Source organism: Cibotium barometz, chromosome 60 (assembly GCF_041138505.1).
Source record: "Cibotium barometz isolate CiBa-2024 chromosome 60, ASM4113850v1, whole genome shotgun sequence".
Taxonomy (NCBI): domain Eukaryota; kingdom Viridiplantae; phylum Streptophyta; class Polypodiopsida; order Cyatheales; family Cibotiaceae; genus Cibotium; species Cibotium barometz.
In genome coordinates, this window is record NC_141105.1 from 21,924,084 (window position 1) to 21,940,162 (window position 16,079).

General features: G+C 42.8%; 2 protein-coding genes across 5 annotated transcripts in view; one reads left to right on the forward strand and one right to left on the reverse strand.

The window, feature by feature from the left end:
• Positions 1–16,079, reverse strand: part of LOC147605124 (RING-finger, DEAD-like helicase, PHD and SNF2 domain-containing protein) — a 72,499-nt gene that overhangs the window by 51,042 nt on the left and 5,378 nt on the right. For 2 of the 4 annotated variants that reach the window (XM_086794427.1, XM_086794426.1), the window contains 2 exons: positions 7,687–8,561; positions 7,109–7,324 (listed from right to left, as the gene is read on the reverse strand). In XM_086794427.1, coding sequence (XP_086650553.1) covers positions 7,109–7,324; positions 7,687–8,561 — 1,091 coding nt within the window. Of the gene's footprint in view, positions 1–7,108; positions 7,325–7,686; positions 8,567–16,079 lie in introns of all 4 variants that reach the window. The other 2 variants (XM_086794429.1, XM_086794428.1) reach the window with 1 other exon arrangement.
• Positions 10,737–12,724, forward strand: LOC147605125 (uncharacterized). Its single transcript, XM_086794288.1, has 3 exons — positions 10,737–10,814; positions 10,901–12,035; positions 12,174–12,724. Exons 1-3 carry the CDS (start codon positions 10,737–10,739, stop codon positions 12,722–12,724), a joined length of 1,764 nt encoding a protein of 587 aa, XP_086650414.1.

Sequence of the window (16,079 nt, forward strand, 5' to 3'; positions counted from 1 at the left end):
GGAGTGTTGATTATGCTCTTGCAAACAAACAATATCTGGCTGCATTTTATGTACATATATCCATAATAGCCTCCACTTTGAGACATTGCAGAGGCTCTGTACATTGTATGTAAAGCACTTAAGTGTTTGAAGCATGAAAAGGTATGTACAGCAGAGTGTGAGGATAAGAACCAGACATCAGAGAGGCTATGTCTCTGCCTGCATGGGCTGCATGCCTTCATTGCCCATGAAAGACATAGCATTTTCCTCTTCTTCTGAATCACATATGGGGATGCCCTTCTTCAGTACGCCCACCCAATTTTGAAGGATAGGAGCAGAGGCTGAAGTAGAAGTTTGTCCTGGTGAGGGAGAAGAAGCATCCCATTGACGAGATTGAAGGGGGCGTTGCTTCAATACAACCACCTTCTTGGGTTGTTTAAAACTGTCCTGTTCAATCCCCACAGTTTCCTTCATCTTCTCTTTCCCTTTATCTTTTCCTTTTCCTGCAAGTGCGGGCACCTGATTGACTGATTTTGCATTCTTTGCTCCATTTGTATTTGCTGTCTTGACTTGCAAATTATCATTCTTTTCCCATGTCTGGGGTGGCAAGGCATTTGGGGGGGGCTGATGCAGGACCATTGGGCATTCAGAGGCTAGATGCCCAAACCTGTGACAGGCAAAACAAGCACCTGCAAACACACCCCACTTCAATTCAAAATACTTTTTGCCCAATTGCACTCCCTCAACTTCTACCGCAATAGAAGGGGGGGTAGGTATGTCAGTGTCCCAGAGAATGCAGAACCTGTTACGGTTTCCCATGGGGCGTGGTGGACAAATGACTTGTCCCAAGGAAGCAGCCAGGCCAGGCAACTCTTCACGCATATAGTCCAGGAAGTTTGCAACCTCAACCCATACAGGGCAGTGATGCCGTATAAGACTTTGATAGTCCTTGTTTGGGGACCAGGGCATAGCATGTACCATTTGCCTCCCATAAAACAGGGGAGAGAACTCAAGAAGCCTCTGCTTGCATGAAGCATCTGATAAATGCACCTCATAAAAGCCTCTGGAAGCAAAATACACTCCCTCTACAAAGCATCCTCCAAGGATGGACTTAATCCACTGCGCGACATCGCTGGCCGCAGGGATTCTTCCTGGAAAGAATATTATAACCGCAGTTTGAGACAACTTTCTGAGAGGGTTTACCAGGGACGGCAACTTCAATTTGTAGGTGACCTCTGGAATCGATTTGCCCCATTCTTGTCGTGACTGTTGAAAGTCATCCTTAAGGGTATCAAACACATACTGAGCTTCCAACGTAAATGTATCATCTTGTAAAGCCGGCTCTGATAGGCGGCGCTTAGCATCTGCAGATCTTTCTTTTCGGGCATATGTACAAACATCTAAAGCTGAAGCCATTGATAGAATCACGGAAAGGGAAAGGCTGTGAAAAGGAACAGGCTGACACACACACAGACGCAGCTATACACGCACGCAGGCGCTGCAGCTTGCAAACTAAAGAAAGAGGGGAAGCGAAGGAGGAACGTAAGGAAAACACGCAACAGGAGGATGAAACGAGCAGTTGAGCAGGCAGACAGCAGTGACAGAAAAATACAAGGGACAATCAGTACGCTGATTACATATTGGACAGAAACGACAGAAGGAGAAGGCGGAAGTGCAACGGCAGCAGGAATAGGAGACGGCAGGCGGCGCATACACAGTCGCGTAGAGGTTGCTGGCTCCCGGCAGCAGGAACAGAAGACGGCAGGCGGCGCGTACTGTCTCTCTCTCTCTCACACACACAGACACACACACACACACTTTACAGATATACACACACACACACACACACACACACACACACATATATATATATATATATACATATATATGTATATATACATATATATGTATATGTATATACATATATATGTATATACATACATATATATACATATATATATATATATATATATATATGTATATGTACATATATATATATATATATCTATATATACATATATATGTGTATGTATATATATGTATACACATATATATGTATATATATATATATATATATGTATATATATATATATATGTGTGTGTGTGTGTGTGTGTGTGTGTGTGTGTACACATATATACACATACACATATATATAGACATATATATATATATGTCTATATATATGTGTATGTGTATATATGTGTATATATACATATATACACATACACATATATATATACATATATATATATATATACACACATATATACACACATATATATAGACATATATATATATATATATATACACATATATATACACACACATATATATACACATATATATAGGCATATATATATATATATATATACACATATATATACACACATATATGTATATATACATACATATATGTATGTATGTACATACATACATATATGTACATACATATATATATATATTGCACATATATACATGTATATATGTACATATATATATGATTATAATCACAAGAAACGCTTTGAGGTTTTTAACGTTTCGAGGTTTTTGCGGTTTCGTTTCAAAAGGTTTTGTCCCTCAGCTAAGAAACCACGAGGTTTTTGAGAAAAATCAAAAATTTCATAAAGTATAAATACCTAAAGAACTTATAGTAGCCATCCAAAAGCATAGTGTAATGATGAAAAGATGGTGTTTTCTCACACATCTTGGGGAACCATCCTTATTTTAGTGAGGCATTATGGCACTTTTGCATGATTAGATGCCACAAATGGTTTAATCAAGGACTCTTAAGCAATTGAAGTAGAGAAGGTAAAAATTGGGAAAGATTTAAGACGTTGAAGGATGGTGTATGAAGAAAATGGGGAAAGAAGAGAGGAGAACAAGAGAAAAGGAGAAGAAGAGCAAGGGAGAAGAAGAGGAGAGAAGAAGAGAAAGGAAGATCAAGAGGAGAGAAGAAGAGAATGAAGGAAGAAGGACTAGAGGTGAAAGTAGTAGCAGAAGATGAAAAAGAGGGAGGCAGGAGAAGAAGAGGAAAGGAAGGTGATGATGAGGATATGGAAGAAAAACAAAAGTAAAAAAATCTTAGAGAAATTGACGGGAAAAAAAGAACTAAAGTTCCTAACAATTAGTTATGTTCAAGGGGTTGTGGGGACCTGACAGTTAGTTATGGATGTACTAGCTCCTGACAGGCTTCTGACGTGACCCTTGAATTACAAGCTTTTTTGAGGGAAAAAATTATTTTCATCATACATATTGGTTGGGTGGTGTTTTTTCCACCTCAAAATATTAAAAAAATAACAAAATTTCACTTTTTGGGACCCACCTAAATACGAGAATGTTTTGCTGATGTGGAAGGGAGATATGGTGGGAGTTAATGAGAAAGGAGATTTCAAACTGACAAGAAAGATTCAATTTTTAGAGAGTGAAGATAAAAAATTCAAAACGTAGGAGAGAGTATGAGAAAAGTCAAAAAGTAAGAGAGAGTATATGAGAATATTCCCTTTAAAAAGTGAAACTAGGGGGGCATGGCTGATGTGGCAAGGCAAAAAATAGGGGTCATCATAGCCTTTGTCTCCCTTAAGCCCAGCTTTTTAAGCTCTAATCCCTTAAAATGCCGTACTGGAGAGGTTTCGAGGTTTTTAAAAACCGTTTTGATGTTTCGAGGTTTCGAAAGCTAAAAACAGGTTTTTTTGTTACTATGATATATATGTATGTACATACATACATACATACATACATACATACATACATATATATATATATATACATATCTATATATATATACATATATATGTATATGTATATACATATATATGTATATGTATATATATATATATATGTACATGTATATGTATATATATATATATGTATATGTATATATATATATGTATATGTATATATATATATGTATATATATATGTATATATATATATATACATATACATATACATGTATATGTGCATGTACATGTACATGTACATGTACATGTATATGCATATGCATATGCATATGCATATACATATACATGTATATGTATATGTATATGTATATGTATATGTATATGTATATATACCTTCATAAGGTCAGAAAAATCTGAGCTTACGAATTGAGAGATTTGAGAAAGAAATAATCGTGAAGAAGGACAAAGACAAAAACAAAGCATTTGAAAGATCAAAAATAAATAAATTAACAAACCTAGCTACTAAAGAGAGGAAATCAAAAGATAATATCAAACAAAGGCTTTTAATTAAGACTTTAACCAAGCCTCTTGCTACATAATATGATGTTCGTTGTCTGATGTCTCTCATTCCTTTGCTCTCCCTCTCTCCTATGTTTTGCTTCTGCATTGTGCAACTTTATCATGGAGACCTCATAATAATCATAAGTGAGCCCAAACTCACTTAGATAGTAATAACCAAGCTATTATTGGCCCACTGCTTCTATTATTAAGCCCTTAGCCATAATTAGGCTCTAGTTAGCTTTTTATTGACTCTAGGCACAATCTAGACCTCATCCTTGCTAGCACTTAGCCCTTGGGTGGGTCCTTCAACCACCACGTCAAGCTAAGCCCTAACCCTAACCCTATGTTAGCATATCCCCTTAGCCCCGGGTTATCCTAACGCCCAATTAACCCTGGTCCAAGGCCCAGTTAGGGATGTTGCTCTGAGACACCTCATGTTTCCGCAATTTGAGTTGTCTACCATTGAGACTTATCGTATGTGTAGACTTCTTATCATTTGGACCCCACTTTTGCCCTCATATGAGCAGCTATACAAGTTGGAAAAGTGGGTTCTTCTTATTCGGTATGGGAAGGCTATCTTATGATGAAGAATAGGTCGTGTCATGCAAAACATCAAGCACAAAATTATGAAGGAATGGCATGCACAACCTCATGCAATACATATTGAGAAATATGTTAGACAAAATTCGCCTTGTCAAAAGGTCAAGTTTGATTGACACAAGACACGAGGTTTGCTTGGACCATTGACTCTTTCCAGTCAGCCTTGGGAAAGTAATGCTATGAATTTCATTATAGATTTTCCCAAAACACCTTTTGAAACTCATGCTATTTGGACTATCATTGATGAATTTAGTGAGCAAGGTTCTCGCAAGATTATCAAAGTAGAGCATATGGTGTGGATCTTCATGGCACATATTTTTAAACATCATGGAGTGCCTATATCTATAATTAGAGGTAAGGATTCCCGGACTATGAGTATATTTTGGAGAAAGAAAGTAAAATTAACTACAAAAGACCCAAAGGGTCTATGAGACCATAAATGACACAATGATACTCCTTATTTTTTCAGTTCTTTTTTCCACGGTCCAATATATCCATAGACCATAAAGGATCTATGGATATATTGAACCATGGAAAAATAATTGAAAGAAAAGGGAAATCTGTAATGGCCCTCTAGGAAGTAGCTTAGTAATGCATCCCTATGATGCCTAAGCCCAATTAGTACATGCCCAGGCATCTCTGATCATCAAACTGCATCACCTATCGAGTGGAACAAACCCCTTGCAGAAGAGGCAGTGGAATCTCCCCAGTATCTCATAGTACATGCCCGGGCATTTGTAATCATCAAACTGCATCGCCTGTGTGAGTGGACCAAACCCCTCGTGGGAGAGGCAGTGGAATCTCCCCCGTTTCTCATAGTAGGCCGGGCAGCTACGCATGTGGTGCGCCTCATCTTCCACCTGTCCTACGGTGCATACTCTGCATATCTCGATCCTTGTGTGGGGTAACATCGACTCTACCACTTTTTGATAACATGGGGAGCAAACTCAATTTCATATTGTCATTCCACCCACAAACTGATGGGCAAAGTGAGATAACCAGTTGCACTATTTTGGATTTGCAGAAATTGTGAGTGGAAGATCAAAAATCAACTAAGGAGAAATATCTACCATTACTTGAGTTTACCTACAACAACACGCACGTGCTCCTACAGGCAAGACCCTCATTTATGGAAGATTTATTTCACCCGCAACTCTTTGCACAAGAGATTATTTGCCAGGAACAATGATTTGATGTCATGTGGGTGTGTATGGTCGTAGTATTTTAAAAATCATTCTAATGCTACCCGAGTAATGATATGTACCGGATCTTGAGACAACTCATGTATAGGTACAGATGGCTATCAAATGGTCTCAAAATAAACATAAGAAAGCTGCTGACTGAAATCGTCAACACATTGATTTTCATAAAGGTGATTGGGTGTTATTGGAGCTTGGCTTCAAAGAAGACCAAGAAAAGAGGGTGCTTATCCCGAACTCTCTAACAAGTACTACGGACCATTTAACATCATCAAATGAAGTGGCTTACCAATCTGCTTTGCTGGACCATTGGAAGATGGCTCACCTACAACAACATGGCACATGCTCCACAGGCAAAGCCCCTTTTGAGGTCACTTATGGAAGAGTTATTTCACCTACAATTCTTCAGACAAAAGAAGCCATAGTCCACCTTCTTGATCTGATTTGCAAATCCAGATAAAGGAATGGAGTTGCTCTTAATGCTATTCTTGCTGAGGTGACTTGAAGGACAGATGCTAATGACCTTACCCTTTAACTTGCTCTAAGTAGATAGGACCTACTTGGAATACATAACCTCAACTTCTTGCACACATACAGGATCTTACCAAGAGACCTTTCCTCTCCTTTGATCTGATTTGCAAATTTAGATGAAGGAATGGAGTTGCTCTTAATGCTATTCTGGCTGAGGTCACTTGAAGGACAGATGCTTATGACCTTACCTTTTAGCGTGCTCTAAGTAAATATGACCTACTTGGAATACATAACGTCAACTTCTTGCACATAGAGGATCTTACCACGAGACCTTCAATTTACAAACCACAAGAAGAAACAGAAAATAGACATACGGCATTAGTAACAGTCTCATCACCTCACGGTTCACATTGAGGAGAACTGTAAACATTAAATCTGTACTTTGCACTGCCTTGCCCAGCCTTAAGTGTATGGAGAGAGAGCATAGCTCACTAAAATTTCCAAATCTTTCATGTCAAAATCATTGTACACACACACCTTGTCAAGTAGAGATAGATACATACTTATAAATGCAGAAAGTGTTTACAAATCACACAGAAAAGTAAGCGTCATATGCACCTGAAAGGATTGTAGTAAAGCACTGTTTTTTTATCTAATGACACAACTTCCGAGCAAAATGGCCATTTGATGTTTTCAAAGGCAACTTGACCACCATCGTCCACCAAAGACTTTGACTTCTTTTCACGTGTTACCATCCAATATGCAGCCCGACTTTGGTACGGCCGAAGTTTCGCAAGCAACTGAGGCGGCAGCGAATTTAAAGAGGGCTCATTCCTGTATGGAGACAATATATATCAACTCTAAATCAACACCTAATAACCCCTTTATTAATCAACTAAGCAATATAGTAGCACCTAATTATCCCCTTATTAATCAACTAAGCAATTAGTGCACCTAATTATCCCCTTATTAATCAACTAAGCAATATATATCAATCCTACATTAACACCACCTAAGAATCCCCTTATTAACTAAGCCTTAAACTATGCCATAAAACATCTTAAACCCAGCTTTTATGCAGCACTTACTTCCCGTTTAATCAAGCCTAAATTCATACAATGTGCTTGTGTTTAAACAGGGAATAAAAATAAAGCTACAGCAGCAATCCTAAGTGGTAGTCAAAAGAGGAAACTCACTGGTCTGGTCTCATGGCTTCATACAGTATCGAAGGATCAAATGCCTGCTGACTTCTATCTTCTGATTCTTGCTCAGAGCTTTCAGAATGTTGTAAACAGCTCCTAGACAAACGATTGTGTTCTGAAATCCCATAAATGGCTTCATCAGTGTGCAAATCCGGACGCAGCCACTTCATCACCTTCAACATGCTTCTGGTCCATAAAGACTTGGCACCATCCAGCAATCCATTACAACCATCAAAAGCCTTCTGAGTGACACCTATTCTCAGTCTGCAAGAAAGCTCAATACTGTCCATATCCCCTTTAGTATCTACTCGAAGATACGGCTTCATACTTATAAAACCTGCTTTGAACAAGTATGCAAACCCCGAGATAGACTCATCTGGACCATCTAAGTAGCCAGAAACAATTACTCTTGAGTCAGGTTCTTTCGCATCTAAATTAGGGGACTCAAGTGGATTGTCACACTGCTCGAGTACCTCTACTCTGACATCCTCAACAGAGAGTGCACTTAGACCCACAATATAATCCCTTCCTAAACTTGACAAATGAAGCCTCACTTTCAAAGGCTCTCCATTAGCATGTCCCCTCAGTTCAGTAAGTGACATCGAAGCTTGATATACAACAGCCTCCAAGCTTACCTCTGCTATGTCAACAACAGAACCCGAAGCAGTATCTGGTGAATACACTACTACACCACATGCCGCATCTGAAGAATTGGGCATAAACCCCGATTTACAGGTTTCACCAGTTGTATCATCTGTAAAGGCAGTGCACACTTCTTTAGTGTCATTCTTGGAGTCAAATGCTGAATCGGCTTTTTGTGAAATGGTGCCCTTGGCTCTTGCTGGTAGACTCTGCTTTCTTCTAGCCATCTGCACTGACAAGAATAAATACTTGTTGGATAATGCAGAAGACACACATAGGCCTTTACCAAAGAGACAGAACAGTTAATGCAAAGACTGGCAACCTAAACATGGTGCTGAACAAATTCCCAAAGAACAGTTGAACAGCTGATTTGGACCCAGCATACAAAAAGATTTTTGTAATAATGCTTAACAAGCTGGCTAAACAGAAAAGGTTGCTAAAAGTCTTTAGTACCATGCATAAATAGAGTCTAACTGAAGATGTAGGGATGCCATATGCATACATGGTAGCAGGTTAAGGTAGTGAATGGGTTTAAGATGCAAGAGCATAAGTGAATGGGTTTATTGAACAGCCTGGAAGTCAAACAGATACCGTGTCCTTCTCTGCAGCTCTTCCTTAGACAAGAGCCATGTGCCTTTCATCATCACAAAGAGCAAGGACTTGTTCAAAGAGGGAGCTGCCAAGGCCAAGGGAAATTCTCTCTCTCTCTCACACACACTCACTGAGGATGGATTCATCCAGCAGCCGGGCTACTTGAGTGTTCACGTGTCCCATGCCATGCGGATTGCGATTGGCTAGATATGGGTTTCTTCCCACCGTCTCAGAGTGGAGAGAGGTAGAGCTGAGCGCATCTTCAGAGCCGGGAAGCTCGTAAGGACACCCAGAGAGGAGAGGAACTGCCGACTATGCCACACAGAGGTTGAGACGGAGGAGCATTACATATGCCGTTGCCCAGTATACTATGAGATCCGCGGGAGGTTTCACGGTCTATTTCGTGAGGGATTCGGTCCACTCTCCAGGATCATTGACTTCCAGGACCAGCGTTGCCTGGGCCTCTTCCTGCTTGAGCTCTGCAGACACAGGGACACCTTCTTGAGACACAGGCCCCAGCCACCCCGCCCCCTCCCTCGGCAGCCAACCATCACCAATTTCTTCCCGACCCAGGAGGTGGAGGACACCGACATAGTGGATCTTGTGGACCCTCCATGAGCTGCTCTCTGGACGTACCTCGCCTGAGAGGAGTTACCTCGGACATAAATGCGAAGAAGAGTGAGTTCTTGTCAGAGACACATTATCTTGGGCATATCGTGTCCAAAGATGGAGTGCGGATGGATCCTGCAAAGATTGATGCAATTCGGAATTGGCCCGAATTGAGTTCGGTGCATGAGATCCGTAGTTTCCTTAGATTATGCTCTTACTACCGCATGTTCATTCGGCACTTTGCATGGATTGCTTCTCCTTTGCATGATTTAACAAAGAATAAGGCCACATTCAAACGGACTAATGTAGAGAGGGATGCATTCCTCAAATTGAAAGATGCAACTACTCATGGTCCAGTGTTGATCATTCCGGATTTGCAAAAGCCTTTTAGTGTGGAATGTGATCATAGTTACCGCGGAACGGCGTTCCGCCTTCGTGGAACGCCGGAACGCCGCTCCGAATCGCATGGCGTGCCCGGAACGTGGAAACGGGAGCCGGAACGGGCCAGTTGCCGGGGAGCGTGGCGGAACGCGAGTCGGAACGCCGGAACGCTAGGGCGGAACGCACGTTCCGGGCGTTCCGGAAAAAGTGCCTTATCGCTAGTCGCCGGCGGCCTTTTTTTCCCAGCGTACGGCAGTTTTTCGTTTTTTTCGCTTGCTTCGTTGGCTGCGCCTGCTTCGTTGGCTGCGCCTGCTTCGTTGGCTGCGCCTGCAACGTTGGCTGCTTTCTTTACTCCACGCTGCCCCCTTCAACCTTGGCTGCCCCACAGCCTACAGGCAGTGCTGAGTGGGCACACTCTCCATTCTACCTTCCTCTTGGCTGCCCGGGCCTGCAGGCTGCCCCACACTCTCCCTACCGAGCCTTGGCAAGTTGGCTGCCCCAGACTGCACAGTGCACACTTGTCACTCTCCCTACCTCCTCTTGGCCCCTTCTTTTGCTCGGGTGGCACTCGTGAGTCGTGACTCGAGTCTTGAGCACTCAGCAGGTAAGATTTAAAATTTACGCAATGAACATTGGATTTTGGAGATTCTAGTTTGCTGCGTTTTTTTCCACTTTGTGGACACTTTACTTATGTCTCATGCAAGGGCATTTTGCATGTTTTTTTAATTTTCAGCCATTTATCAATTCAATGGCAGCTCCTCGTGGCATAGATGCAGAAAACAGATCCCCTTGGTGGAATGAGGTGGATCTTGTGTCCAGATATGATAGTGCAAGAGGAGGAGGGTCACGCAAGTGGAAGTGCCACTTTTGTGGATCCATTAAGACTGGAGGCACGGATCGTGTGTGAGCCCATTTGTTGGGGGTTAGAGGCAAAGGCATTTCTGTTTGCCCTACAGTGTCAGGAGCAGATATCATACGATTGCAGGCACTTGCAGATAGACTTGATGCAGCAGGGAGTCGGCCCTCTGTTCTTGATCCTCGAGGTACATCATCATCAGCTACACCTGCAGGCGTGGCATCTTCAGCGAGTGCATCTACTCCATTATTTGGGGCTGCTCCACAGCCATCCGCACATGGAACAAATGCTTCCCAGACCCAGGCTTCACGAGGTCCAGTGCAGGCTAGTCTTGTGGCATCATGGCACCCTGGGAGGAGGGCACAGGTAGATGCATCAGTGGCACGGTTTTTTTATGCTGCAGATGTTCCTTTGGTAAAGGCCCGCAACCCATACTTTGCAGATATGGTGAAGGAGATTGCTTCTTTCGGACCTGGCTATGCTCCACCTTCATCCGAGGCATTGCGCACTACACTTCTAGCCACAGAGAGGACGGCCATAGAGGATGCCTTGGGACCCATTCACGATGTATGGCGTAGATGTGGCGTCACTATCATGGGTGATGGTTGGAGTGACACCAGGAGCCGCTCCATTCAGGGTATCCTAACCTACTCCAGAGGATGTAGCTTTTTTATTAAAGCTATTGACAATTCAGAGGCGGGCAAAACTGCAGAGAGATTGGCAAATATTTGGAGTGAAGCCATTGAGTACGTGGGTCCCAATAATGTCATCCAGTTTGTTTCTGATGGAGAGAACTCAAACAGGGCAGCAGGGAGGATCATTGAGGATAGGTACCCACATATTTGCTTCACTCCTTGCATGTCACATGGGCTCAACAATCTCCTCAAAGATATTGGTAAGATGCAGTGGGTGGAGCCTTCTATTGAAATGGGCAATCACATTGTTTCATTTATCACTCGCCACCACTACATTTTGGCTGTATATCGACAGAGATCCCCAAAGGATCTCTTAAAGTATTCAGATACACGCTTTGCATATAATTTCCTTATGCTAAAGCGTCTTTTTGAAGTGAAGAATCATTTGAGGCAGCTTGTAGTTTGTGAGGAGTGGGATGCATGGCGAGAGCGTACCTCAGTGGCAGGTATTCGATGCAGGTCCATTGTGCTTGATGACACTTTTTGGGACACTGTTGAGGTATTGTTGCAGGTTGTGCCGCCAATCATTCTTATGTTGAGGCTTCTTGATGGAGATGAGCCTTGCATTGGCAAGGTGTATGAGGGGATGGACAGGATGATTGAGAGAATCCTATTGTTAAAAAAAATATACTTTTAAAAACTTTAATTATATATATATATTAAAGATTTAATGATTAAACTTTTAAAGGCATTTGTGGTGGATCCAGAATTTCAAGGCAAAGGACAAGAGACAGATGCAGAGGTTGTGCAGGGTTGGGAGGATATCTTGAGGAAGCTTGTACCCAGTGCAGATGATAGGAGGAGGGTTCGTGAAGACCTTTCCTTCTATCGACAAAAGAGAGGCCTCTTCGCTTTGCAGAATGATAGGTTCAAGATATCCAGTGCACGGTGGTGGGAGGATTATGGGGCAGATACACCATTGCTGCAAAGATTGGCCATTCGAGTGCTTAGCCAGGGTGCTAGCTCCTCGCCATGTGAGCGCTTATGGAGCAGTTTTGGAAACATTGCAAGCAAGAAGAGGAACAGGCTTGGTGTCCAGAAGGCAAATGACCTTGTATTTGTTAATGCAAACTTGCGTTTGCTTAACAAGTTCAGGGCTGAGTGTACTCCAGAGCCATTTATTGGATTTTGCCTTGATCTTGATGACAATGATGGTGAGGATCAGCCAGAGGGAGAGGATGATGTGGAGCAGCATGAGGATGAGCAGACTGAGGGACAGCCTGGACAGGAGGATGAGATCCCACTTGCTAATGACTAGTCTTTGACTCACCAGTTACCTTGGCCCTTGAGGCTAGTTTTGTACTTGTCATGCGATGTACTTTCTTTTTCAGTTTCTATATATCCAGATTCCACATGCGATGTACTTTCTTTTCAGTTTCTATTTGGAGTCTGGACTCTTCAAATTTTTAATGTTTAAGACTTTAAAGTTTAATCTTGGATATTTTAAATGTTTTGTCATTTTAGTCCTAAATGCCGACATGTCATATGACGTGGCGTTCCGCGACGTTCCCGATCCGCTCCCGTTCCCGTTCCCGCTCCTGTTCCAGCATCCGACGTTCCCGGAACGTTCCCGTTCCGTGGTAACTATGAATGTGATGTATCTGAAAATTGCATAGGAGCTGTCCTAAATCAAGAGGGACATGTCGTGGCTTATGAGAGCCGTAGATTGCATGATGCAGAGCTATCTCTTGGCATTTATGAGAAAGAGCTCTTGGCTGTAATTCATGCACTTACTATATGGAAACATTACCTTCTTGGGGCTGATTACACTGTGAAGACAGATCACCAGAGTTTGAGGTATTTTCTTACCCAAACTGAATTGTCAGAGAAGCATATGAGGATGGCCAATTTCCTCTCTATGTTTCATTTTCAGATCTTGCACAGCCCAAGAAAGAAGAATGTAGTGGCAGATGCATTGTCACGAAAGCCGTATGTAGCAGCTATCTCGGTTCTCATGGGGACTTGTCTGCCATGGGTGATTTGTATCATACGCATGCTGATTTTGCCACTATTTGGGCTGATTTGATGGTTGGTCATGCACATGCCTCATATGTGATCAAAGAGGGTTATCTCATGAAAGATAATTGCCTATGTGTGGTATCTGACTAGAGGCAAAAGGTTTTGGATGAGTGCCATGCTCCTCCATATGCTAGTCATAGAGGCATAATGTCTACTACGCACATGATTGAGCGGTATTTCTTTTGGCCAGGTATGCGGAAGGACATAGAGGCACATATACGTGCATGTATCACCTGTCAAAAGGTGAAATTTGATAGGCAAAAGGCACCAGGTTTGCTTCAACCATTGCCTATTCCCACGCAGCCATGGGAAAGTATTACAATGGATTTCATTATGGACTTGCCATGCACCCAACAGGGTAATGATGCAATTTGGAAAATTGTGGACAAGTACACACTTCATTAAGTTTTGGGCGACCAAAACTCACTTATAAATTATGACTAGCCCGGTGTTCACACACACTGATGTCTTGAGGTGGACAAAACCCGATGTCCACCGCCCAGACCTTATCCCCTTTGTACAAAGGGAGTAACCAGCCATGTGTCCACTCTAGCTTGCTCCACAAAGCACCTGCCTGCCACCTACACCGGACAACTCACCACCCCACTCCTCCTCCTCTCTCTAGAGATGGGCGTCTCCTTCATGAGGACTGTTGGGCTGCATTTTCTGCACTTTCTCCTTCCCAACTCCATTTCCAAGCTTGCTAAGGTGTTTTTCAAGCTTCCAAGAGTTTTTCCGGATGCTAATCACTCTCCTGCACACTCCCAATGATTGAAATTCAGCAAAACAGCTCTCTTTATTGCTGTAATTTCTGGTCTTTGAAAACCCTCATTTCAGCCCTCCTTTCTCAAGTTGAACCATGGGGGAAGCTTTCCCAAGGTTTCCTTCATCCTCTTGAAGACTTTTCTCACGAAGAAATGCGACAAATCGAAGATCTCAACACTCCAAGGACTTCCATCGCGAAGACTTCCGCTTATCATCGACTCTACTTGCTATTGGTAAGCTTTTATGCTTAAATATGGGAGCAAGTAGCAGGAGGGAGGAACCGGATTACAAGACCACATACCCTGTGTAGTGTTCCCTTGTCCTACGTACTCTCTTGCAGATTGTTGCTACCATGTGTTGGTGGAACAATAGAGAGCAGATAGCAGGGAACATGGGCACTTGAGAGGGTAGTGTGGATTGCAAGTCTACATCGACAACTTGCTTGCAATACTTTATTCATATGCATTGGTATGGAAATCTGGTCAGAAATGCCCATGACACTATGTACTTGATTCTCCCAAGATCAATATACTTTATTTGAGGGAGGGGTCGGCCGTTCCGGCTCATTTTGTGTCTCTTGTCAATTTAGCAATTTACTTCTTGTATTTGAGCAAGTGTCCATCAAATCTTAGTGTATTTAAGTGTATTGATTAGCATTGTGTTCAACCAAGTTACAATAGTTGAGGACAACTATGATGTAAGAGGGAGGGAATGTAACTATTTGGTCCTCCATGCTCTTTTCACATGATAGAACTCATGCCCGGACACATGGACAAGATGATGGACACATGGAAACAGGGTTCCTAAAGTTGGAATTGAAAAAAGCACCCATCTTGGTCAAAAAGCAGGAAAAAGTAAAAGTGAAACTTTGTTGACCAAAAAGCTGAGGGCACCATTGGAAAGAGGACATGGAAGCAGATCAAAAAGCTGCTCCAGGGCCAAAAAGCAAGGCCTTGAAGATTGTAAAAGCATAAATCAAAAACTTAGACTATTATTAAAACAAAAGCAAGGAGGCAAACCAAAAGCAAGAAAATAAAACAAAAGCCAAGTGGTAAAAGCAAAAGCAAAGCATGGCAAAAGCAGGCACCCCTTCAAGTACATAAAGAAGCATGCATCCTCTTGGAGGTTCACAGACAAGTACTCATGGAGATTCTTGAAAGAGAACTCGTGAAGATTCATCATCCACTTCTCTCTCTCTCCACACGTCACCCATCTCCTCCATCTCAGCCGGCGGCAGCCACCCCAGCAGCGCCACTGCTCCGTCTCCAGCACCGCCTCTCCAGCATCCACCCTCACAGTTGCTCCACCTCTGTTTTGCCTGGCTGCGCCGCCCTTGCAGCACTCTGTTCATCTGGCTGCGCCACCCCAGCAGCGCTGTTTCTGTCTCCAGCCGCCTTTGCTTTGTTGCGCCGCCACCTGCATTGCAGCAGCGCTGTCTTGTGTAACCAGCCCCCGCCTTTGCTGCAGCAAGCACCCCCCCCCTGAAGAGCATAGCGCCGCCTCTGCCTGTAAGCTGTGCACCACCCTGCCGCCACTATTTGAGCATCACCATCATCCTGTGTGCAGCTTGTGCTGCCTCTGCCCAGTATACAGCCCTTTTGTATACTGTTTGCAGCTCCCTGAAACCACCGGTGTCAGCACCAGCCATCAGAAGTCGCCAACCAAGCTTAAACGCCGGACTGCCTTTGAACCAACAGCATCCTCACCACCTTGTGCATCCGCTCTCTTCTAAAAGGAACCCGTGTCCTTCCTCAGGCATCTTCACACAGTTTTTGGACAGATTTGTTGAGGATTGTCCCTACACCAAAGTTTGATATCTTACCTTATAT

Coding starts and splice junctions, on each gene's coding strand:
- LOC147605125 (XM_086794288.1), top strand. CDS start 10,737: ATGATAGTGCAAGAGGAGGAGGGTCACGCAAGTGGAAGTGCCACTTTT. Junction 10,815..10,900: donor TAAGACTGGAGGCACGGATC/GTGTGTGAGCCC, acceptor ATACGATTGCAG/GCACTTGCAGATAGACTTGA. Junction 12,036..12,173: donor TGGAGATGAGCCTTGCATTG/GCAAGGTGTATG, acceptor TGGTGGATCCAG/AATTTCAAGGCAAAGGACAA.